We start from the raw sequence: 27,004 nt of genomic DNA on the forward strand, positions 1-27,004 counted from the left end.
TGATTAAATCGGGCAGGCGCCCTCGGTTTTCTATCCCTTTGCCTTTCCTTTCTCCACTAGGCACATTGTTCCTCACATACTTATACAGAGAATATGCAGAGAGCGTGTTGTTTATTAATTACAAAGTGTACTGTATCCGAAGAAAGGATTAGAACAAGTTCTACTTTCTAAGTTGGAAAATGTGCCCAAGTCCAAAATGGCGGCGGGTGAGATCCTTGCCCTGACATCATTAGAAAGCGACACCCCGTGACTGGTTTGGCGGCGGTGGTTATCCCAAGTGCCCCGCCTCCCTACTCTGTGCTTGACAGCCGGGGCTGCAGCCATGGCAGATGAGATCAGAAAGGCTCAGTGTGCCCAGCCTGGGGGAGACACCATCTTCGGGAAGATCATCCGCAAAGAGATTCCGGCCAACATCTTCTATGAGGATGAGCAAGTATGTGGATGGAGGGAGAAGGGGGGACACGTGGAGCTGCCTGTGTCTAGGTGATGGCTGACAGTCCTCTGATTGATGAAGAGGGGGGGGGTAATCTGACAGCTGCTGGGTGCAGGCAGTGTCCCTGCCAGCCATGTGTCCGCTCAGTAAAACATGGGCTCAGCTCTCCTAGCTCTGCAATGATCCACGTGTTTAAAGAGTTACTAAACCCACAACAGTACAATAAGTCTGTATATGCAGTAAAGCATGCTTGTTAGGCTCACTGTGGAACCTAAGGGGTTAATCCTCTGCATTGTGTAAAAAGGCCATTTGATCCTGACTTCTCTGCTCCCCCTCTTGTTCAAATGTCCACGAAATAAGACATATTGTGTGGAGTGACACTTCACATGCTCAGTTTAGTGGGTATTGTTAGTTTTTTTTTTCTTGGGAGAGTGCATGTGATCAGTACAGGGCCAATCGGCACTGTCCAGACAGGTCAGGGGTTTGGAATCCTCCTAGAGCAAAATTAAAACTCCTCCTACAATCTATAACATGTCCTCAGCCGGACACAGAAGTCACAAGACTGCTCTTGAGAAAAGGTATTTAGCAGTTATATTTACTAAAATAATTGCATTTCCATGTTCTGTGGGAGACCAAATATAGTGAATGCAGGGTCCGGGGTTTAGTAACACTTTAATTCTACCTATCATCATACAGTCAGATCATCCTACATACAGAGGAATATGAGGGCTACTGTGAACAAGCTCCTGGAAATGCTAGCTGCTGGGCTGGTACTGACCCTGTGGGTTCCAGGAGATATTAACCCAATGTTTTATTGGTTCTTTGGTATTGCACAGAATGGCCCCAAACCTCATCTTCTGGGTGTCCTCTGCTGGTGCTCTCTGACCCTTCCCTTATGTCTGCAACCATATCAAGTCCCTTTCTATGGGGGAACTGATGGAGGTTCAATCCCAACCCGGGCTGTGTGAGTCCATAGACACGCAATGTGGCTCAGCTCCCCCCCATTCCTTGGTGGATTTGAATGACCAAAGCCAATGAGCTCCCACTGCAGCACAAACATCCTGTAAGAAAAAGACAGAGAAGGATTGCTGCTGGACACAGCACTGGATTGATACAGGACTCAGGTGTTTAGTGTCGAGGTGGGCACAGAAAGAGGCAACCCCCCCCCTTTTTTTCCCCCTCCCCCCCCCTTTCCCCCCCCTTTCCCCCCCCCCTTTTTTCCCCCTCCCCCCCCCCCTTTCCCCCCCTTTCCCCCCCCCCCTCCCTCCCTCCCCTTTTTTTTTCTTCTTTTCTTTTCCCTTTAAAGGGATTTAAAGATTAAAAAAAGCAAATATGTTATACTTGTCTACTCTGAGCAGTAGTTTTGCATAGAATGGACCCCAATCCTTCTCTTCTCCAGTCCCCCACCGGCCCTCCTGCCAAGTGCCCCCACAGCAAGAAGCTTGCTATGGGGAAGCTCAAGCAGGCCTGCTACAGAGCAGCTTTGCATGCCCATTCACACACAGAGCTGCAGCTCGGCCCTCCCCCCCCTTTCCTCATTGGCCCACTGGCTGTGATTGACAGCAGTGGGAGCCAATGACTCCCGCTGCTGTCTGCCAATGAGGAGGGAGAGACCCCATAGAACCGAGGCTAGAGTGCACATCGCTGGATCGTGATTTTTTTACCTTTGTTAAGTCAGGTTAGGTTTGTCCCCAAACAAGATCTTTCAGATGAGATAGTGAGTCCAAATTGACAAAGAAAGGTGCATTTATTACACTCCCCGCACACATGTCCGGTATTCATGGAAAGGTCCCGATCTCTTCTTTCGATCGGGACCTTTCCCGATTATGTGACTGCCGTGACAGCGAATCATGGCGGTTACATGACCCCTAAACCCCGCCCTGCTTCTGAAACCCTTAAAGGGCCGGGAGGCTCTGGCGCCAAGGGGTTAAAACCATGCAAAGCGTTGTGCAGATCCTGTCCTTTTTGCATGGTGCACGCTCTGCTAGTATTAAAACTTTGTTAAAGTTGTTAGCATCTGAAATAAATTATAGGGGGGGGGGTGGTTTTGGAATCCACCTATTTATATTTAAATGGTGTACTCTCTTGTCGGTCCCTATAATTAGTATATATCTAAGCTCTGGCAATATTGATGGTAGTAATATATTACAATATTAGCTCTAATAATAAACTCAATGCTCAAAGAAGCAAGGTCTTATTTATTCACAAAGTAAGTAAAACACGAACAGAGAAATCTAAACAAATATTAACCACCCCCGCCAGCCATATAGTCCAGTGACGGGCGCAAGGTGGTTCTCTCGTTCTGAGAGGACGTCATATGATGTCCTCCCATTCTCACCGCACATGCGCGGCTCGGAGCGCACAGCGCGGCGATCGGCGGTGCGCTGTGTCCCTCGGACACAGCGGATCACCGATCACGGAAAGAGCCGAAGATGTCGGCTCGGTCATGTGATCAGCTGTGTCCAATCACAGCTGATCACATGTAAACACGGAAATGATGGTTATCGGCATTTCTCTCCTCTCGAGCTGTCACACTGACAGCTCGAGAGGAGAGGAGAGACGGTAATTGGCTTTCCGCGGAGGGGACATCTACACAGATCATCAGGGCACTGATGATCAGTGTAGCCCCAGCAGTGCCAGCTGTCAGTCCATCAGTGCCGATCAGTGCCACATATCAATGCCACATATCAGTGCCCATCTGAGCTGCCTTTCAGTGTCATCCATCAGCGCCAGTTAGTGCCACCTATCAGTGCCGCCTAACAGTGCCAGTGAGTGCCATATATCAGTGCCATGTATCAGTGCTGCCTTTCAGTGCCCATCAGTGATGCCTGTCAATACCTATCAGTGCCACCTTCCAGTGCCTCCTCATCAGTGCCACCTATCAGTGTCCATCAGTGCAGCCTATCAGTGCCCATCACTGCAGCCTCATTAGCGCACATCAGTGAAGGAGAAAAATCACTTCTTTACAAAATTTTATAACAAAAACTAAGAAAAAACTTTTTTAAAAAAAATTTTCAGTGATTTTTGGTTTGTTTAAGAAAAAATAAACCCAGAGGTGAATAATTACCACCAAAAGAAAGCTCTATCTGTCACAAAAAAATGATAAAAATTTCATATGGGTACAGTGTTGTATGACCGCGCAATTGGCATTCAAAGTGCAACAGCGCTGAAAGCTGGAAATTGGCCTGGGCAGGAAGGGGGTATAAGTGCCCTGTAGGCTAGCGGTTAACCACTTGCCGACCGCGCATAGCCGAATGACGGCTGCACCGCGGCCGGCTAGTTCTGGGTGGACGTCATATGACGTCCTCCCAGAACGCGCTCTCCTGCGCGCCCCAGGGGGCGCACCCGGCGATCTCCGTGATCGCTGTGTCCTACGGACACAGCTGATCACGAGATGTGGTGAAAGGCCGATCCCACCGGCCTTTTACCACGTGATCAGCGGTGTCCAATGACACGCTGATCACAGGAAAATGCAAGTGCCGGTTCTCGGCTGCACTTTCCTCACGCTGTCAGATCGTGAGGAAAGTACTGCCGAGAACCGGCAGTTGTCAGAGCGGGGATCGGCACCGATCATCAGGGCACTGATGATCAGTGCCCTGATGATCGGTGCCCAGCAGTGACCCCCGCAAGTTCCTCCCAGCAGTGCGCCCACTAGCTCCGCCCACCCATGCCCAGCAGTGCCCCCACCTGTACCCAGCAGTGCCCCCACCTGTACCCAGCAGTGCCCCCACCTGTGCCACTCTGCAGTGCCACCTACATGTGCCAGCAGTGCCACCCACCTGTGCCCACCCACCTGTGCCCACCAGTGCCACCCACCTGTGCCCACCAGTGCCACCTACCTGTGCCCACCCACCAGTGGTGCCCACCAGTGCCGCCCACCAGTGCAGCCCAGCAGTGCTGCCAGTCAGTGCCACCAGTCAGTGCCCAGGGGTTGTGCCAGTCAGTGCCGCCAGTCAGTGCCCAGAAGTGATGCCAGTCAGTGCCCTCTATCAGTACCCATAATCAGTGTCACCTATCAGTGCCGCCTATCAGTGCTGCATATCAGTGCCGCCTATCCGTGACCCCTAATTAGTGCTGTCTATCAGTGCCGCCTATCCGTGCCACCTCATTAGTACTGCCTATCAGTGCCCTTTAGTGCTGCCTATCAGTGCCCATCAGTGCCGCCTATCAGTGCCCATCAGTGCCGCCTCATCAACGCAAATCAGTGAAGAAGAAAAAATACCTGTTTGAAAAATTTTATAAAAGAAACAAATAAACTTTTTTTTTTTTTTCAAATTTTTTGCACTTTTTTTAATTTATAGCGCAAAAAGTAAAGCGCCCAGTGGCGATTAAATACCACCAAAAGAAAGCTCTATTTGTGAGAAAAAAATGATCAAAATTTCATATGGGTACAATGTTGCATGACGGCGCAATTGTCAATCAAAGTGCGGCAGCGCTGAAAGCTGAAAATTGGCCTGGTAAGGAAGGGGGTATAAGTGCCTGGTAGGCAAGTGGTTAAAGAGCATATAGAAATAAAAGAGCAAAGATTTATGTAAGTTCTTCCTAAAAGTTGATTATCCTTTGACTGGGCCCTGGGTAGAAAGAGGAAAGGGGGGCAAGCATGGCCAGGCTTGCATTTAAAAGCACTCTGACACTACCCACACAAACACCCTTGACCCGCCTGGTGTAGTCCTCTGTCCAATGAGCGACAGTTCATAACTCATAAGGGGCTGTCCTTCCTACTCATTAGGAAGTATAGTATTGCCCCAGCAATCCTCCCGGAAGTATGTCCTTGTCTCCACCAGGAGGCACTGCTATACTTCCCAAAATGCTATGACACAGGTCAACATTCCAGTCCACATCTGGTTCCTTCCTTCCTTCTTTCTAGAAGTCATACAGTCAGTCATTTTAATATCTGCATCACCAGATAATCTGGGCTGAGGCTCTCTTATCTCCATGCCCCACCGCTAGGGGGTATGTGTGAACTCCCAGGACCAGGATTTTGGTATGCAGCCTTTTGTCACACCTGCCCTGTTTTAAATTCTTGCTTTGACACTCCAAGATCACATCCAACAGGCTAAATGGTTCTTTGATAACCAGGCAGTAAGAATCCATAAATGTCTGATATAAAAACATGTTGCCTTCCAACAGCATCAAACATGATATATGAACAAAGCATATCTCTCTATAGTGTATACTTGTCTTTATCCAGTAGGGATGCACCAAAATTTTTGGTGGCCAAAACGTTCAGGCCGAAAACACACCTATCATTATGAAAATAAGCACTGATACAGGTACTGAAAATAACCCTGCCCCTTGGCGCCCGCTGCCACCACCTGCTGCCTCTCAGTAGGGGTGCACCAAAATTTTGGTGGCCGAAACGTTTTGGCTGAAAACACCCCTATCTGCCGTTGGCCGATATGGAAAAAAAGCACCGATACAGGTGCCGAAAAAACCCCGCCGCTGCCGCTCTGTAGTTCTCAGCCTCACCCGAGAAGCCATCTAATGATCCCGGCGCTGGGCATAGAGATTAGTGAAGGAAAGATGGCCTCCACTCACCTCTATGCCCTTGGAGGACTGGAGCGATGTCCCTTCCAATTCTGGCCAATTTTTTTTTTTTTTTTAAAGCACTAGATCATTGCTTTTTTTGATCCAATGCTTTACATTGCAGAGGAGAGATGTGGGATCTTATGACCCCATATCTCTCCATAAAGAGGACCTGTCACTAATTATATCTATCACAAGGGATGCATGCATTCCTTGTGATAATAAAAATGATTAACATTTTTTTTAAAGGGACAGTGAAAAAAACCCCAAAACATAAAAAAAAAAAAAAGTTAAAGTGCCTCCGTCCCCCCGTGCTAACGGATAACAGCCCAGAGGCAGCGAGTTCAGGAATTAGCAGCCCACACTTTCAAAAGTATATTTACCAGACCAAAAAGGGAGCAAAAAAAAGAGAAATTTATTTCTAGAATTTACACATTTTTATGGCTCATTCACACCATTGGGGAAATCCAGTTAGTTACGACCAACACTCTTCTGGCAGTATGGCCTTTTTAAAATGTCCTGCATCGGATTCAAGAATCCCTGCCACCTGTGTTAGTAGCTTTACAGACGTGTGGCAAATTGAGGTAGTTCTTAATAGCACCACTTTTACAAAATGGCTCTATTCATGCAACAAATTAAATAATTGCCTCCAGTTCATGTAAAATGAAACTGAATGCAATTAAGATCATCTATGACTTCACATACAGAGACAGGCAGAGTGCCTGTCCCTGTACACAGTGTAGCAGGAAGCATATTTGCTGGCACAACCCTCTTCCTGTCAGTGGTTGTTAGAGTATCTAATATCATATTTTAATCATTTTTAAAAATTAAAAGTCGGCAACTACAAAACTGTAGCTGCTGACTTTTAATAAACAACCAATCGCGTGTCCCGGGATCCAGTGCTGCGCTCACCTCAGCCGTTTTATCCACCTTTATTCGGTCCTAGGCACCAGCACCTTAAATGTGGGCACGTGGCTGCGACAGCTTCTGGCTTCACATCTGGCTGCCCACTGCGCATTTACGAGCCGCACTGCACATGGTCCTGCAGTTTTCTGGGACCTGTGACGTGCCCCAGAAGATTGTGGGTAGGCAGGGTTGGGGGTGGAGGAGAACTTCGGCTCAAATTGCCTAGGTGGAGTGGAAGCGGGTACCTGTCAAAAACGGGTACCAGCTCCAACCCACCAAAAAGTGCCATTTATGCAAGAGGAGTAATGGAGGAGGTCTTAAAGGGGAACTTATGGTTGGAGCTCTGCTTTAAGGATGCTGCACAGCTAACAGCCTCCTAGATACCACTGAAGCTGCAGTGGAGGGGTCTGACAGGGTCTGCTCACCCCCCCCCCGGACACAACTTCCCAGTACTGTACTGACTGTGCGAAAGTGTGGCTGCACTAAGGGTGGAGTGTCTGCATGGACCCTCTGGTCTCAGTGCACCACCAAAGTGGTACGTGAATTTGGCGCCTGCACTGACATTTGCCCTATGGAGACACATCAGGATTTTAAAGTGACACATTTTTATGAATTGCCCTGTCTGTTGTGCTGCATAGATTAAAGCAGTCTCCATGTAGGAGCACATGGAAGACATTTCTTGTCTGTGTCCTGTGACCTCATGTCTCTGCACTGCAGCACCTTGAATGAAGGGAAGAATCTAACTTGGTGCAGTCTGCTCTCCATTAGGCTAAGATTAAAAGTGTCTCAATAAAGAGAACTTGTCACGAAGACTTTATATCGTGTATGGGGCGTTTTGTCCCCTATGTGATATAAACTAAAAATTAGTAGACATATCCCTGTGAAGACGTGCGTGCATGAAACGTGTCGGTAGGGGCCATACATGCTGATGTTACTCCGCCGAGTCCGTGTTGAGCCGGCGGCCATCTTTGTAAGTCCGGCCGCAAAAGTTTTAATTCCACATGGATTTTATTTTCTGTTTAAATTGATTGTTTTATTAAACTGCTACACTATGTACTCTATTATGCGCTCCAAGTAGTGAGCTATTTCCTCATAGGGCTTACTTCAAGTTAACTCTCCAATCCATTTTTAAAAGTGGTCTGCGGAGGTCCTGTTTGGCTGGAGGTTTCTGTTTGAGCTGCATATTTTTTTTTTTTTCTGGTGAGTGCATAGTGGTGGAGGAGTTGCACTGACGATCACCACGTTTTTTGGATGCACGATAATACTTGTAGGTAAGAACATCTGATTTATTAACTTTGTTTTAGGACTTTCTATGAAGTATTATAATTTTGCACTGGCACTTTTTTTGCACTATAGTGATGTATTAATTTTTATTTTTCTTCATTTATTTTATTCATCACTGTTTTTGGTGGATTATTTATTTATTTCAAGTACTTATATAGCGCCGTCAGTTTACGCAGCGCTTTACATACATTCACATCAGTCCCTTACCCTCAAGGAGCTTACAATCTAAAGTCCCTAACTCACATTCATACATACACATACTAGGGCCAATTTAGACAGGATCCAATTAACCTACCAGCATGTCTTTGGAGTGTGGGAGGAAACCGGAGAACCCGGAGGAAACCCACGCAGTCACAGGGAGAACTTGGAAACTCCAGGCAGGTGGTGCCAGGGTTGGGATTCGAACCAGCGACCCTAGTACTGCCAGGCGGAAGTGCTAACCATTTAGCCACTGTGCTGCCCTTATTATTATTTATATTATTTATTTATTGCCTTGTAGGATGCAGTAATAGTGCATCACTTAGGCTACTTTCGCAATGATCCACCACAAGATCAAAGCAAAAATGCACAGACGTTTTTACCACGCTTTCTGCGCATTTTTAAAGGATACATTACTTAAAAACTGCACAAAAAATGCTTTTCAGAGGCGTTTTTGATGCGCTTTTCAGGTGTTTTCCGTTGATTTCAATGGGAAGAGGCATTTTTGGGGCTTTTTTATCTTGCCAAAAATGCCCCAAAGATGCTGCAAGCAGGAATTTTTACACCGCACTGCAAGTTTAACACCTCAGTGTGAAAACATACATAGATATACATTCACATGCATAGGGAAGCGTTTTTCTTGAGCTTTCTAGGCGCTTTTTTCAATGCAAAAACACTTCAAAAATTCAAAATGTGAAAGTAGCCTTAATTTGCCTTAGCACGTTTGCAGTCATATGAATTTTGTACAGTGTTTTTTTTTTCAGCCGTGCACTTTTCTGTTTGTATTTATTTATTTTAGTTGGTTTACCTATTGGTGCTAGCAGCTTTTCACCTCTAACTGCTCGCTGTTCTTTTTTTTGGGTTTTGTTTTTTTTTTGTTTTTGTTTTTTTTGTATTACTGAGGGTTGTGTGTTTTTGTAATACAAACCAGGTACTACAGCCGGTGCAATTGTAACATGTTACATGTTATACCCTAAGTATGGGTGTAACATGTTACAAAAGGTAAATGATCCTTTTAAATTAAAATGGATGGAGTTGATTTGGACTTTGTGCAGTGGCAGGAGTGGCCCTGCTTTGAAATGTAACCCGAATGCTTTCTACTATGGAACATTTACCTTCTAACCGCCAAATCTAATGGCCAATATTCAGTGCTCCTACTCCTTGACCTCTCTGCGGCCTTCGACACAGTCGACCACCCCCTCCTCCTCAAAAAACTTCACTCCCTCGGCCTCAGAGATTATGCTCTCTCCTGGCTCTCATCCTACCTGTCACAATGCTTCTTCAGCGTTACCTATAATGCTACCACCTCCCCCTCACTCCCCCTCTCTGTTGGGGTCCCTCAAGGCTCTGTCCTTGGGCCCCTTCTCTTCTCCATCTACACCTCCTCCCTTGGCCAACTCATACACTCTCACGGCTTCAACTACCACCTCTATACCGACGACACACAAATCTATCTCTCAACCCCCCACCTCACCCCCTCGGTCTCTGCCCGAATCACACACCTACTGAGCGACATATCAGATTGGATGTCGCTCCACTTCCTTAAACTGAACCTCTCCAAAACCGAGTTTCTTGTCTTCCCCCCAGCCCGGACCCCACCCCCCATTGACTTCTCCATCACATCCAACAACGCCAATATCAAACCCACCCTGCAGGCCAGAGTACTTGGTGTCATTCTGGACTCCAACCTATCCTTCCAGCCCCAAGTCCAATCTTTAACAAACTTGTGCAGACTCCACCTCCGCAACATCGCCAAAATCCGCATGTTCCTAACCCCAGAAACCACTAAACAGCTCATCCACTCCCTCATCATATCACGACTCGAGTACTAAACAGTGCAAAAATTATGAGTGCAGCGCTAATTAGTATCTAATAGAACCGTAATACAATATATACTCAATCCCCAAAATAAATCCAAGATACTCAATACATATACAGTGTCATGCATGTATTCCCTCACGGGGAATATCTCGTGCAAAAACGTGAAAATAAAGTAATCTATACTATAATAACATATATACTAATAATAAACAGTGCCACACAAAAAGTGCACAAAGGAATGAACGATAGTTCAAATACGAGAAAAAGTCCAAAGTTAATAATAATAATACTGATGATGCTGTGCTTAATGATGAACTTCACACTCCACTCTTCATGCAAAATTATGTGCAGTGTACGTGATTCACACGTGACAATCCTTAACAGCCAAAATGCCCCCTCACCTCCTTCCTTAGACCCCAAGGGGCCAGCACGCTTTCAGGATCACACGATCCTATCAGTATGGATCACTCTCTAGAAAGTATCTTCCTCCTCCAGCGTCCACCAGTTTAGCAGCCAGCTCCTCCCAGGGTCATAGTAAGACACAAGCAGAGACCCTCCATAGTGCAACCAGTAATTTTATTGGTAATCGGTATAAAAAGTAGATTTCCACTCACAAAATGATGAATCTTCCAGCCTCCTACCACATGCTATGGGTGTACTGCATGGGTAATACACAGGGTGTTCCAATATGGCCCCCACGCCGGAAATGATGTCACCACGATTCCCGGAAGCTCCTCCCCACGTACCGAACGACTCGAGTACTGCAACTCCCTCCTCACTGGCCTGCTTCGCCGCTGGCTATCCCCGCTTCAGTCGATCCTGAATACGGCTGCCAGACTCATTCACCTTTCCAACCGCTCCGTTTCCGCCACCCCCCTCTGCCAATCCCTCCACTGGCTTCCGATTGCGCAACGGATCAAATTCAAAATCCTAACACTGACGTACAAAGCCGTCCACCATACTGCCCCGAACTACATTACCGACCTAATATCCAAGTACCACCCAGCACGCACACTCCGCTCCTCACAAGACCTCCTTCTCTCTAGTTCCCTGGTCTCCTCCTCCCATGCCCGCCTCCAGGACTTCTCCAGGGTGTCACCCATCCTCTGGAACTCCCTCCCCAACCCATCAGATTATCACCTACTCTCCTCTGCTTTAGGCGCACCCTGAAAACCCACCTCTTCAGGGAAGCCTACCCCACCCCCTGCTAACTTGCCGACCTCCTCCACTCTTCCTACCACTCCATCCCCCACAGCTATCTCCTCCTGTGCCACCATCCCCTCCCTCCTAGATTGTAAGCTTGAAAGAGTAGGGCCCTCAATCCCCTCATGTTTTGCATTGTATTGGTATTGTTCTGTCACATGTTCTGTCCCCCTTTTGTAATGTACAGCGCTGAGCGAACTATTGGCGCTTTATAAATACTGTATAATAATTTACTAAAGCTCTATGAGAGACTGCACAGCCCTGTCATCCATTCAGAGATCTATAAATTGAGATCCATTTTTATTCCACAACAGAGGGGTTGTTGATCTCAATGGAGCACAAGTGTGTGACAGATTAGCATTTGTAGTCCATTGATAACATCCCCCATCCACATAATCAAAGGCTTGTACCCAGGGGGACTCGTCTGTAGGAGCCTGTGCATTGCATTGCAGATTCTATGCCTTGAAGGTTCAATGCAAAAAATGAATACATGCACATTGTTATCAATGTGGGTGCATTTCTACATTTTCTGCAAAAGGTGGAATTAACGTTTATATGGAACTTCTTCCAAAGGAAGGGAGGGGGGGCTATATGGGGGAACGGGTATCTAGTTTTGACAAGTACCCACTCCCACTTTCACTCGGATTGTCTAGGCTATTCAAGCGGAAGTCCCCCGACCCCCCCCCCCCCCCAACTGTCTGAGATGGGACCACTCACAAAGTGCAACACGGCTTGCGCAGTGAGCAATTGGCTGTGAAGCGGCAAGTCACATCCAGTTGCTCAGTTATTCTGGCAACAGGGACCTGAAGACTGGTGACGAAACTGGCTTGGATGAGACAGCGCTGGATCCTTGGGCAGGTGAGTGTCTGTTTATTAAAGTCAGCGGCTACAGTATATGTACATGTTATGGCAGACCTGACCCATCCTGAGGATGACAAGGCCATGCTCTCCACCACCATCCACCATCTTTCTTTGTTCTTCCTTTTTTTTTTTTTTTTTTTTTTTTCTAGCCACTGGGCAGCCAGTGATCGTGTACCTTCCACACATATAAAAATGGCTTTCGAGGTGCACTCTTGGCATTGAGAAAATAATAAACTTACTGTGAGAAAGGAGGCTTTTTTTTGGCATATGAAATGTATAAAGTATCTTCTACTTATTATTTTTCTTCTTCTTCTTATAAATCCTGAATAATGCCAACAGGTTACACAGCGCTTTACAATATGAGGGGGACAGTACAATTACAATACAGTTCAGTACACGAGGAATTCGATACCTTTAAAAGGTTACCCCCCTTTTTTTTTTTTTTTTCTCCCCTTTTGAGAGCAGTTGGAGTTGTAGTATAACCAGATACCGTTTGCGTCTGAGCACTTAATGATTGGTTACTTTGAACTCCAATTTTTTTCTTTGCTCTAAATAATATTTTATCATGACATACATTTTCAGTAAGAGTTCATTTTGTTATATGAGAATCCTCAGTAGAGAAGGTCTACTCTGCTGAGTTGAAGTTGGAGGCTCCTCTGGGAGACTATATTTAGTTCATGAGAAGCCAGATGGTTGCTTCTGAAATAAAACGAGGGATGTGTTGCCCATTGCAACCTGTTAAATTCTAGCTATCATTTTCTGACCTGCACAGGAAGGATAGCATCTGGCATCTAGATACTGCTGGCAATGAAGACGCCAAACAGCTTGAGAAGTCTACATGTCGATGAGATGAAACCTTAATGCTTGGAGTGTTTGCGGGCGAAGGTTACACTTATATCATGAAATCGATTACAGGACATACACAGAGGTTTTACTGGAAAGATAAGCTCTTGAAATTGTGAATACATTTTCTACTAGTAACAATTGTTTCACATTTCTGCCGAAGAAATAGGTGACCTTCTGCCAAATGTTACTTTTAATGAACAAACGTGTTTTGAGTCAAAATGGAGCCATTAAAGAATAACTGAGCTCTTTAACACCTTATGTCCAGTCATTGTAAAAGAAGGGGTGGACATAGTGAACCCTTGTTTTTGACCAGTCTTTTCATGCCCAGCGTTTGCAGAAAGCCGCTGCTCCCAATCTCATTAGACAACAGAGAGCATTAGCTAAATGGCTTTGAACTGATTTGTGTTATATGATCACTTTAGCACTGACTTGTAGCACTGTTTACAATGGTGCTCCTTCCCCTTCCGTCCACAACAGGAAGGATATGGTGAATGAGACCGTTCATTAAACCATCTGGCTGCAGAGAAAGGCATGATCAAATGTGTAGTGCAGTGGGAAAAATTAATCGTGGCACCCTTTAAGTTAGTTCACTTTTAGGGTACATACACACTGGACGCATTTTCTTGATGCTCGTAAACGTGTATCGCGTTTACCAACATTTACCATTGAAATGAAAAACACCCAAGCGCTAAACACGTGGTTAGCCGGGTTTTTGCCCCATTTGGCGTTTTTCTGTCATTACATTCCTCTTCTGAACATGATTCTTCTACTTTCAGAAGTGGAACATTTTACTGCTTCTAAAGTCTTCTACTCCTAAACTCTGGCAAAAGCCTACGTGTGCATGGACTCATAGGGGGTTACTGTATTTTTCGCTCCATAAGTCGCACTTTTTTACCCTCAAAAAAGGGGGGAAAATGTCAGTGCGTCTTATGGAGCGGCCAGTCCGGTATTTCCACCGCCGCCGTGTCAGAATACCGGGCCGGCCGCTCAGCTCTGCAGCAGGACCTTACCTGTTCCTCGGTCCTTCGCTGCGCAGTCTTCCCGCGCCAGCTTCTTTAGTGTGGGTTCTCGGCTTGACAGCCGGGTGCCCAGTGCGCATGCGCGAGTAGCGCTGCACTTTCTGAATGGTACGGCGTCTTCTGGGACACACGACAGGTCCCAGAAAACGGCAGACCAATCACAAAGCGCAGCGCTTCTCGTGCATGCGCACTGGGCACCCGGCTGTCAGGCGGGTGCCCACACTAAAGGCAGGACAACTCCGCGGAAGTGGGAGCGGGTACCTGTCAAATTCAGGTACCTGCTCCCCCTCCCTCCCCAAAGGTCAACGGTCGTCCCCTGCACTATGTCCGCAGTCTCTGGTCGTCCCCTGCACTATGTCCGCAGTCTCTGGTCGTCCCCTGCACTATGTCCGCAGTCTCTGGTCGTCCCCTGCACTATGTCCGCAGTCTCTGGTCGTCCCCTGCACTATGTCCGCAGTCTCTGGTCGTCCCCTGCACTATGTCCGCAGTCTCTGGTCGTCCCCTGCACTATGTCCGCAGTCTCTGGTCGTCCCCTGCACTATGTCCGCAGTCTCTGGTCGTCCCCTGCACTATGTCCGCAGTCTCTGAGTGCACCTGATTTAGTAGATCTACCCTATATGCTTTTTTTTTATTTTCTGAAATCAGAGACCCTAGAGAATATAATAGTGGTAGTTCCAATTTTTTTTATGTCACACGATATTATCACAAAGGTCTAGGAAACGCAAAATTTCTGTAAAAAATACGCTTAAGCGCATTTTAGGGCACAAAAAGCAATACATTATCAATTCTTTTTGTAAAATATAACAGGTGAGGTTGCATCGAGTAAATGGATATCTAACCTGTCAAACCTTAAATTTGCATGCACTCATGAAACTGCAACAAACTTTAGTACCCTATGTTTTCTATAGGCGATGCTTTTAAGGCTCCATATAAGTCATCAGTTTAGCGTTATGGAGGAAGGCTGGTGCTAGAATTATTGCTCTCATTCTGGCGTGCGATGGCAATATGTAACGGGTATCTCTATCATCGTTTTCGTGTGTAGGCACCCCACGAGTGCTTTTACATTTTACATACGTACATATGTGGGGGGCCTTGAAACATTTTGGTTTTTTTTTTTTTAATACATTTTTTTTTGTTACCTACCTTCTTCCTTTTTTTTTTTTTTTTTTTCATCACATAGGGAAGAAAAAGTCCCCTATGTGATGATTTGTGGTGACCGGTTTTCTTTTTTAAGACATCCAGGATCTAAAAAAAACCCTGCATGTCTCCCCTGTGCTCCACTGAATGTAATGCAGTGCACATCGCACTGCATTACATTCTTTCCCGACCTTGATGGCTGGAAATCTGTCAGTGATGACTAGGAAGTGACAGGACAAGAAGGGAAGGGAGCAGATGTGTCCACTCTCCTCCCTCCCCTATAACCACCGGCAGCCACTAAACTGGTCCCGGGCCCGCAGATGGGCAAGCAGAGCCCGAGAGACATGGTGGGGGCATAGGCGAGAGACATATTGGGCTGTGTGGAAGCAATCGAGTGGCAGCACTGCGGCCCGAGTGCTTCCACCTCACAGGTGAACCCTGCTGCTTGCACTCAGCAGGGCTAAAGGTAAAAAAAAATCTACCTGCCCGGCGCCCAGAATTACCTGTCCTGGGCGTTGGGAGATATAAAACTAAACATACCTGTAAATGGAAAAATTTTGGGGGCGATTTCACTTCCGCATGCAGCGATGCATGCTGATGTAAAATTTTGAAAAAAAGGGGCCAATTTTATATAGTACAAACACATGGCAACCACCCCAATCTATGACCGGCTTTTGCAGCAAGGAGAACATGGAAGGCCGACGCATATATAAAAACAACAAAAATTCCCAGGTCACTTACCAGGCAGCCTGCAACAAACCAAATTACCCTAACAGTTCACGTTAAAACAAGGGATTTCTTTTGCACACTTTAGCAAATATATTTGTAAACTGCAGAGGCCACGTCACGGCACCCCAGTATATCTGCAGTCCTAATTCTATAAATTTTGAGTCTCCAAAGCTGGAGCACATATATAATAATGGATATTTGAAGGGCAGACATGCCTGGAAGGAGCCCACTGCTCCTTAGCAGTATAGGGACTGGACACCCAGCCATGGCACAATTGCAGCAAAGGAATGCAGTGCGCCTCTCACCAGTTCACCAACAGTACAAACAAATGATAACCACCCCAACCTGTAACTGGCCTTTGTATTAAGAAGCACAATTTAAATAGTTTGCTGTAATTAAAAATAACATGTTGAGCCTTTCCTAGACTGTTCATCCTTTCTCCCTTTTTGTACTGTCTAGAATTTGCTGCTTGTGGTTAAGCCGGACATATCGCTGAGTGCCCTGGGTCAGTTTATTCCTATTTTTAAATCTTTTTATTTTGTTCTTTTCTAGTGTATCGCCTTCCATGATGTCTCTCCACAAGCTCCAGTACATTTCCTAGTGGTGCCTAAGAAGCATATTAGCCGTTTATCTGAAGCGGATCCTGCTGATGAAGCTGTAAGTGAAAGCTCATTTTTATATTGATGAATAACCAGTCTCTTTCAGCCCATTGAGAATACATTGCTTTAGGCCTTGCAGACAGCAGAGGGACTGATTTACTTTGATGTATTCTGTTCAATCCAGGGGCATAACAGAAACCAACAGTTAGGAAAACAGTTTGGCTTCTCCTTGAAATAGACACAGATATAAATCATGCTGGTAGTCTGGTGGATACAAATTGGAAAAATGGTCTTATAGGATTACTGCACTTTATGCTTTTGTGCCCATCCTCCCCCAGAAGATCTGGAATGACATACATTTACCTGAAATGCTCTTGATCTTCACGGTTCAATTTACCCATCCAGACTATCTTCTAAATCCTGCCCTGCCTAGTGTCCAGAACCCCACTGACTTCATGGGAAGATATGATGCAGATGGGTTTTCTTTTGATATTGATTTAATTTTGGGACATGCCTTTTGTATGGAGTATGATGCAGAACTGGGAATAAATTCCCAGACCTTATTTTCAGGTAAGCAAAATTTAGAGAAAAAGTGTCAAAAGTGAACACAAACATAATAATAAAAAAAAAAAAAAAAAATCTCACAAGGTAGTTTGATGGGCAAAATGAACACCTGTTTAACATGCTTGAAACGCGCATTAGCACTATAGGCGCATTATTGGGTGTCAAAAGCTGCTTTAAAAATTCAACGCCTCTGTTAACTTAGGGCTTGTTTACACTTGTGTTTGAGGGGGGGTTCAAGCAGGCAGTTTTAGCCATGGTTTTAACCTCTGATCACTTTAAAATAACATGGCAGCCAGGTGAAGTTGTACAGATGCTGCAGGTGCCACAACCATGAGCCGAGGGCTAGACTCACATTACATTGTGGTATTCCCATTTAGATGCCCTGTTCAGCTATCAAGAAAAAAAACAGGCATTCAAGAAGTGACGTTACCTGCCCCTGAGTATCCTTGTCAAGATTCAGGAGGTACACTGTCTAAAAAGCGTTCCACTGCGAATTGCTTTTCAGAGACTAATGCAAGTGTAATCGTAGCCTTAAAGTGAAAGTGTGTTAAAAATGTTGCCTCTTCCCTTCTACCTATACTGCATAGCTTTCATAACAGAGTTGTGGAAACTCCTTCTTTTTTTTTTTTTTTTTTTTTTTTTTTTATCTATTCTGGTGCGGTCATGTGATACAAAGGCTCTGGCTCCCCTGTGTCAGCAAGCGGCTCCTGTAGGGGAAGGTAGGGATTATTATTATACAGGATTTATATAGCGCCAAAAGTTTGCACAGCGCTTTACAAAATGAAGATAGACATTACAGTTACAATACAATTTGGTATAAGAGGAAACAGAGGCCCTGCTTGTTAGAGCGTACACTCTAGGAGGACAGGTTGAGTGATAAAAAAGGTAATTGCTGTGGGGGATGAGCTGATGGAAGAAATAAATGGCAGTTTACTAGGTAGAAGTATGATGGGCTTCTTTAAAGAGAGATGTTCTAGGATCATCTAAAGGTGAATAGATTAGGAGACAGCCAGACAGATTGGGGTAGGGAGTTCCATAGGATGGGAGAAGCTTGGGAAAAGTCCTAGAGGCGAGCATGGGAGGCTATGGGTGACCTCATGGCTTTGGGGAATTCAGAGCTGTTGTCAAGCGAGCGCTCCCTTACACAGGGGAGCCGCTGATAATCAATCATGTGACTGCGTGCGATGCAGCATAGTTAGGAGGAGGTGGGAAGTAACATTCTTAACAACACTTACAGTTGGCCTTTACTTCCACTTTCATACTAGGAACTGCATTTGAATCACACAGGAACATGTGGTTTCTGTGCAATTCACATGCAGATGTGTGCAGTGTGATTTCAGACCATTAATTTTGAATGGTCTGGTCTGAAATTGCACTGCACCAAACGTAGTGCATGCACTGTTGGAAACTCACTGCAACCAGGTTGCTTGATACTTTTGTACCAGGCAATCTGGACCTGCATTTGGGGTGTCGTTAACTTTGCACTGACACACACTGCAGATCGCAAGGGTAGTGCGATTTTAAATGTGATGCAGGAAACCGGCATGGAACATGTGTTGCTGTGTCTTCTGAAAGTGCACCGAAGATGTGGCATGCAGGACTATTGATGTGCGTTCTATAAGGTTGTGCATTTTTGCAGCATTTTCTGAAGTCAATGGGACTGTGGCTAAAAAGGTGTGTAAAGTGTACTTAAACGACACATGGTTAGGTCTATATATATTTGGACACAGGCATAATTTTAGTTGTATTCAGGTATTTACCAAAACATATTCAAGCTATAGTTATATAATGGATGTGGGCTGAAAGTGCACACTCCAGTTTAATTTGAGGGTATGTACATCCAAATTGAAGGAAGAGTTTGGGAATTGCAGCTCTTAAGAATAGCCACCTCCCCTTTTTCAAGTGAACAAAAGTAATTGGACAATCAAATCAAAAGCTGTTTCATGGCCAGGTGTGGGCTACTCCTTCATTATTTATTCATCAATTAAGCAGGTAAAAGGGCTGGAGTTGATTCTAAGTGTGGTATTTGCATTTGTAATCTCTTACTGTGAACCTACATCATGTGTTCAAAGGAGCTATGCATGAAAGTGAAGCAGGCCATTGTAAGGCTTTAAAAACAAAACCAATCCATCAGAGAGAGAGCAGCAACATTGGGAGTGGCCTAATCAACAGTTTGGTACATTCTGAGGAAAGAAGAACGCACTGGTGAGCTCAGCAACATAAAAAGGCATGGACTTCCATGGAAGACAACAGTGGTGGATGATCACGGGATCCTCTGTATGGTAAAGAAAAACCCATTCACAACATCCAGACAAGTGAAGGACACTCTACAGGAGGTGGGCATATAATTTGTCAAAATCCACAATCAAGAGAAGACTTCATGAAAGCAAATACAGAGGGTTCACCACAAGGTGCAAACCATTCATAAGCCTGAAGAATAGAAAAGCCAGATTAAACTTTGCCAAAAAACATCTAAAAAAGCCAGAGCAGTTCTGGAAAAGCATTCTTTGGACAGATGAAACTAAGATTAATCTGTACCGGAATGACGGGAAGAAAAACGTGTGGAGAAGGCTTGGAACAGCTCATGATCCAAAGCACACAACGTCATCTGTAAAACATGGTAGAGGCAGAGTGATGGCATGGGCATGCATGGCTTCCAGTGGCACTGGGTCATTGGTGTTTAGTGATGAGGTGACAGAAGCAGCCGGATGAATTCTGCAGTGATTAGAGATATACTGTCAGCCCAGATTCAGCCAAATGCAGCAACGTTGATTGGACAGCGCTTCACAGTACAGATGGACAATGATCCAAAACACAACGCAAAAGCAACCCAGGAGCTTTTGAAAGAAGAAGTGGAATGTTCTGCAATGACCGAGTTAATCACCTGATCTCAATCCCAATTGAGCATGCATTTCACTTGCTGAAGGCAAAACTAAAGGCAGAAAGACCCACAAACAAAGAACAACTGAAGACAGCTGCAGTTACAGCCTGGCAAAGCATCAGAAAGGAGGAAACCCAGTCTTTGGTAATGTCCATTGGCTCCAGACTTCAGGCAGTCATTGCCAGTAAAGGATTCTCAACAAAATATTAAAAATGAACATTTTATGATTATATTCATTTGTCCAATTACTTTTGAGCCCCTGAAAACGGAGGGACTGTGTATAAAAATTGCTGCAGTTCCTAAAATATGTACTGGATATTTATGTTCAACCCTTTGAATTAAAGCTGAAAGTCTGCACTTCAAATTAATTTGGATTGTTTCATTTTAAATTTATTCTGGAGGCATACAGAGCCAAAAAGTATAAAAATTGTGCCTGTGCCCACATATATATACTGTATATGGACCTAATTGTATGCTATGGCCAGACAAAAAACATATCAGCAATAGCGGCTCTCATATGTCTATCTTCACAAATTTACCTAAAAAGAGGCCTGTACTGATAGGCTGCTACTGCCTTTTACTTGAAAATTCGAGTTGCCGGTCTGTTGGGCTTCATAATATTGAGTCACTGACATGAAACAAGTATGCAGCAGGTGAAGTCAGATTTATTCCTGTGCAGTGCCAGTCACTTGGAAACTAAACTACTAAAGCAACTTGACAAGCCAACATTTCAGCATTTTCAGAAATAGAGAACAGTGGTAGCCTCCATACTGCTCTAGATTTAGGCTTAACTTGGCTCCACAAAAGTTGATTCTTTTTTTTTTTTCTTTTTTTTTTTTTTGGTGGTGCCCTGTATGGTTTGCATTACTACAAGGATTTTATCAGGCAGTGATTACCTTGTTTCTGGCAGTAGGTGGCACTGCAATAATGCATCTTGTGGCTTAGAACATTTTCCTTTTTTTTCCTTTTTTTTTTTTTTTTCAGCTTTTGTGTTAAGCTGCATTCCAGTCTCTGGAAAATGAGAATTTAAAAGCAGTTTGAAACAGAAGTGAATTTAAAGACTGCTGCATCCTGCTTTTCATAACTAGTAAGGAAAACCGTTTTGCAGATTTAGAAGCATAATTCCATAGACCAGACGTGGAACATGTGGTCTTCCTCCATATGTAGCATGTCCTCTTTTCAGGTTGTTTAACACCACCAGGTTGCCCATTACATATTCCTCAGTTCACCATACTTTATTTGATAGATCTATCTTAACAGTCATTTCCAAAGTGCCAGCTTGGCTAATTACCACTATGCACACGGGCTCTGTGATTTAATTAGAAAATGCTGGTTTATGATGTTTTCACAGATTGATTTCCTGACCACTCATCTGTTTTATGACCGCAAGAAAAAAAAATCATTCATGTGCAAAATTGTAATTTGCTGTCATGTAAATGAGATTTAATTCAGGTGTGTTTCTCATTCATCTTTGATAGAAGTGGCTAAGGTTCCATCTTATGCCTAATGCATTAGGGCAGTGTCACATGGGACTTACAAACTGAACTAAAGATACTGTATGTCACGGTTTTCCTTGCTGAGCTGGTACTTTTTACACAGCGTAAAGTATGGCGACAATCTTTCAACATGCCTTAATAAATGAAATTGCGCATTCATCAGTATGTAGTTCCTTCTTGTTCATGACCCCTGGTTAACTTTTTCATCCGCTCAGCATTCAGTTTCTTTGGAGGATCACTCTTAACCTGTCTTATGAGGAAGAGAGCAGTCTGTTAGAGAACACTGCATGGGGTTTATTGAGCTGGAAGTCTGACCTCTATGCCTGTCGATGTTGGGGATGCACTAGTTTAAACTCTGCATAGCATTTGTTGTATTGTTTTTTTTGTTTTTTTTCCCCCCCACATCTGCTCATTTATGTGTAGCAGGAATGACCACATACAAGACTTTTTTTTTTTTCCCGTATCTGCTCATTTATATGTAGCTGAAATGACCACATACAAGATTTTTTCCCCCACATCTGCTCATTTATATATAGCTAGAATGACCACATACAAGATTTTTTTTTTTTTTTTTTTTTTTTCTAGATCTACTCATTTATGTGTAGCAGGGAAGACCACATACAAGACCCTTTTTTTTTTTTTTTTTTTTTTTTTTTCCTGTATTTGGTTATTTATATGTAGCAGGAATGACCACCTACAAGACCTTTTTTTCTCCCCATATCTGCTCATTTATGTGTAGCAGGAATGACCACATACAAGATTTGTTTATTTTTTTTTTTTTGAAGATATATTTTCACTTGTACACAGATGTCAAAAATATTGAGTGCTGTTAAGGATTCTTGGGAATTATTGTTTGCCTGAAGCTTTTACTAATAAAAAAAAAAATCCTGATTTAAAGAAGACTACCTCCTTTGAATGTTTAGAGGTAGTATCTGTTCAGTCCTGGTTTAAAGGTCTTCTTTAAAGAAGACCTGTAGTTTTAGTATAGATATTCTTTAATTGACCCCCTACTTTCTCAATAATTCTGCAGGCTGCACCATTAAAAGCCTTGTCCAATTTTGTGACCATGTTTCATGGTATACCCTCTTTTTAGGGTGTAACATCAAATATGGTCACGTTTCCCGGAACTTCACCTTCAAATTGTCCTCAGCTTGATTTGTTAGGGGCTTCTCCCTTTTGAATTTAGCACGGCTGTGGGTGGCTTCTCTCGCACAGCCATGCCTCCCATAGACATACCCATTCACCGGGATCTGTGAATGGAAAGACTACAACTCTCATGTGCCACCTTGGCACAGGGACTCCTAGATCTTAATGGAACACAAGTGACGTCATCAAATTTGTAGTTCATTGATTACTTCCAGCCACGTAATAAAATGTCTGTACTTCTGTATGGACCAGGGGGTTGGAGGAAAGGTTTGCAGGAGCCAGTGCATTGCACCTACACTGCACTGATTGTGGTTCCAATCCTCTGCAGGCTTCAATGCAAAAAATGCACACTTCATATTTTATTGTGTCGGTGCATTTTACATTTTTTTTTTCTAAAAGATGGATTATCACTTTAAAGGGATAATTCACATTTACCAAAAAACTGCCTATGGAGATAAGGGGTGTCTAGATTAAAATAAACTGCACAGCTCTGGCTAAAGTTGTATAATACCCTTGCTATAGGTGTAGGCCATTTACATACCTCATGAAGCCTGACTGGAATACTCCCAGTTAAGCCCTTCATGTTACTGCTCACCTCCTCCATCACAGGAGAGAGCTCTCAGATGCTGAACGCAAAGCTACTGTATCAGGGGAGAAATAGAGTATGTGAGGGAGTCTGAATCAGAGAAAAGGCCCACTCCTGTGATGGTGGAGGTGAGCAGTACAGTAATGACTAGGCCACACTTAGCAACGTCCTGGGAGTATTCCAGCCAGGCTTCATGAAGTACATACAGTTGCAAGAAAAAGTATGTGAACCCCTTGGGATTACATGGAGTTTTGCATGAATTAGGCATAAAATGTGCTCTGAACGTCATCAAAGTCACAACAATAGAAGAACACAGTCTGCTGAACATAATACTACACAAACATTAGATGTTGCCATGGTTTAATTGCACATAACATGTAAACATTCACAGTGCAGGGAGGAAAAAGTATGTGAGGCCCTAGCTTAATGACTTCTCCCAGAGCTAATTGGAGGCAGGAGTGAGCCAACCTTGACTCCAATCAGTGTGATGATATTGGATGTGTTGCTGACAGCTAACCTGCCCTTAAAAAAAACACACACCCGTTTTGGGTTTACTGGTTTCAAGAAGCACTATCTGATGTGAACCATGCCTCGCAGAAAAGAGCTCTCAGAAGACCTACGATCAAGAATTGTTGACTTGCATGAAGCTGGAAAGGGTTACAAAAGTATCTCCAAAAGCCTTGATGTTCATGTGTCCACGGTAAGACAGACTGTCTACAAATGGAGAAAGTTTAGCACTGTTGCTACTCTCCCTAGGCATGGTCGTCCTGTAAAAATGACTGCAAGAGCACAGCGCAGAATGCTGCATGAGGTAAAGAAGAATCCCAGAGTGTCAGCTAAAGACCTACAGAAATCTCTGGCACATGCTAACATTTTTGTTGACACATCTACAATAAGGAAAACATTAAACAAGAATGGAGTACATGGGAAGACACCACGGAGGAAGCCATTGCTGTCCAAAAAGAATATTGCAGCACATTTGAAGTTTGCAAAAGAGCACCTGGATGTTCCACAGCACTACTGGCAAAATATACTGTGGACAGATGAAACCAAGATTGAGTTGTTTGGGAAGAACACACAACACTATGTGTGGAGAAAAAAAGGCACAGCACACCAACATCAAAACCTCATCCCCACTGTAAAACATGGCGGAGGGAGCATCATGGTTTGGGGCTGCTTTGCTGCCTCAGGGCCTGGACAGATTGTTGTCATTGATGGGAAAATGAATTCCAGAGTTTATCAAGACATTTTGCAGGAAAACGTACGACCATCTGTCCCCCAACTGAAGTTCCACAGAGGATGGGTGATGCAACAGGACAATGACCCAAAGCATACAAGTAATTCAACAAAACAATGGCTGCAACAGCACAGAATATGCCTTCTGGAGTGGCCCAGTCAGAGTCCTGACCTCAACCCGATTGAAATGCTGTGGCATGACCTTAAGAGAGCGATTCACAGCAGACATCCCAAGAATATTGCTACACTGAAACAGTTTTGTGAAGAGGAGTGGTCCAAAATTACTCCAGATTTTTGTGCAGGTCTGATCTGCAACTACAGGAAACGTTTGGTTGAGGTTATTGCTGCCAAAGGAGGGTCAACCAGTTATTAAGTCAAAAGGTTCACATACTTTTTCCTCCCTACACTGTGAATGTTTACATGTTATGTGCAATTAAACCATGGCAACATCTAATGTTTGTATAGTATTATGTTCAGCAGACTGTGTTCTTCTATTGTTGTGACTTAGATGACGTTCAGAGCACATTTTATGCCCAATTCATGCAAAACTCCATGTAATACCAAGGGGTTCACATACTTTTTCTTGCAACTGTAAATGGCCTCCACCTTTAACAAGGACATTATTCAGCTTTAGTCCGAGATGCACAGTTTGGTTTTATCCACAGATACTCCTTGCCTGCATAGGCAGATCTTTGGTGAAGGTGAACTATCCCTTTTTAGGCTCCGTTCACACCTATGCAGTTTGCTTCAGTCTGCTTTGCAGTGCTTTTCGCAGTTCATTTTGCATTTTCTACACGCGTTTTTGATGCGGTTTTTCTGCACTTTTCGTTTTTGTTCAGCTCTCCTTTTTTTTTTCTTTTTTTTTTTTTTTTGTTGCTGGGCAGAATAAAAATGCAAAACATGGACAAAACTCACTACCATGCATTTCACCAGCTTCTCCATTGAACACTATTGTAGCAAAAACACTGCTTTTTGTTTTTAAAAAAGTCCTTGACCCGTTCCAAAAACGCAGCTGATCAAAAAAGCATAGATGTGAACATGTTCCATAGGAAACCATGTTAAATGGACTGTAGTGCGTTTCTGTAAAAATCACTAAGGCCCTGGTCACATCGGTGCGATTTGGCTTGTGATTTTTCATGCCAGCCGACTTGCAAATTGTATGCCAAGTCGCACCCTATTGTCCGCTATTAGAGCAGTCATATTGGTGCAGTTCTGACTTGGTTGGAGCTGCACTGATTTATAAAGTAGTGCATGCACTACATTTTGTTGCGATTTGCATAGACATCTGTGTCGGATGTCTTGCAAATCGCAAGGAAATTGGCAAGTAACCTGGTTTTGAAATCGTGCGACTTCACTGTAAGTCGCACGATTTAAGTAAGTGTGTGTGTGTGTGTGTGTGTGTGTGTGTGTGTGTGTGTGTGTGCGCGCGCATTTGGTGTGAACAGAGCCTCAAGAGTAAGCAAATTAATTCTTGCAATTACGACTGGTCTTTGACCACATGACCTTACTGACCAGTGAAAATCTCTTCTGAGCCGCATACCTTCAGAACACCATGCTGGAAGAAAGAAAAGATGCTCATGGCCACATGACTGTGCTGACCAATGACTGCTCATCTTTGCAAACATTGTGATGCCTATGGGCTGCTAGTGCAGTGTACAGATTGTCTTCTCTAACCCCTGGTTCACATATATGCGGCCGTACAGGCCACTTTTTGCATGGGCACGGGAGCCCATTCATTTGAAAGGACTCCCGTGCCCCGTGACACACAGGGAAGTCCCTGCACTTCTTCTGAAAAACACGGGAACCTCGGTTCCCAGTACGGTTACGATTTCCAGTGCGGTCGCTAATGGCACCCGCCCGCGGGTCCGCATTCCTCTGTGCGGATTTTCGTACGGATCTGCAGCGGCACTACCCGCACAGATGTGAACCTAGCCTGAAAGTAACCTCTCCTTTTAAGTGTTCTACTTATCTGTTCTCTGAGATTGAAGTGATTAAATTATGAACAGCAACTACAGTACTTTGTCCACTCGTATGATTCTTATACCTGTAAGGGAAAACTCATCTTCTATAATCCTTTAATTAGAAGGCCTCTGTACAGCATTGGCTGTTGTCACATTTGTATTATTATTTTTACAGTGTAAACATTACAGTGTAGACTTTTTTTTAACCTTTTTCATCCTTTTGTTCTCATTCCACAGCTACTAGGACATCTGATGATTGTTGGCAAGAATTGTGCTGCCGATCTGGGCTTGGCGAAAGGCTTTCGGCTGGTCCTCAATGATGGAGCAGATGGTGGCCAGTCTGTGTACCACATTCACCTGCATGTTCTTGGCGGACGTCAGCTGGGCTGGCCTCCAGGCTAATGGCCCCGCAATGCACCAGATAAAAACAAAGCAATCCCAATCTGTCCTGTCAGAAATGCAGTCTCTAAATGTCCACCTTTGGTACATAATTACTTGTTCAGACGAGAGTACTTCTGACCTGCTTAATGTGAAAATAGAGCATGGCAAAATAAAATCAGTTGATTACTACA

General features: G+C 44.3%; 1 protein-coding gene across 1 annotated transcript; it reads left to right on the forward strand.

Moving 5' to 3' along the window:
• The first annotated feature begins 258 nt into the window (after positions 1-258).
• On the forward strand, positions 259-27,004 carry HINT1 (histidine triad nucleotide binding protein 1). The gene is made up of 3 exons (XM_089677684.1): positions 259-433; positions 16,516-16,620; positions 26,670-27,004. The coding sequence occupies exons 1-3, from the start codon at positions 323-325 to the stop codon at positions 26,832-26,834; spliced, it is 381 nt and encodes a 126-aa protein (XP_089533810.1). The 5' UTR covers positions 259-322; the 3' UTR covers positions 26,835-27,004.

The sequence above is a fragment of the Staurois parvus genome, unplaced genomic scaffold, assembly GCF_062004578.1.
Source record: "Staurois parvus isolate SC_StPar_1 unplaced genomic scaffold, SC_StPar_1.0 ptg000014l, whole genome shotgun sequence".
NCBI classification, from domain to species: Eukaryota; Metazoa; Chordata; class Amphibia; order Anura; family Ranidae; genus Staurois; species Staurois parvus.

Coding starts and splice junctions, on each gene's coding strand:
- HINT1 (XM_089677684.1), top strand. CDS start 323: ATGGCAGATGAGATCAGAAAGGCTCAGTGTGCCCAGCCTGGGGGAGAC. Junction 434..16,515: donor TCTTCTATGAGGATGAGCAA/GTATGTGGATGG, acceptor GTTCTTTTCTAG/TGTATCGCCTTCCATGATGT. Junction 16,621..26,669: donor CGGATCCTGCTGATGAAGCT/GTAAGTGAAAGC, acceptor CTCATTCCACAG/CTACTAGGACATCTGATGAT.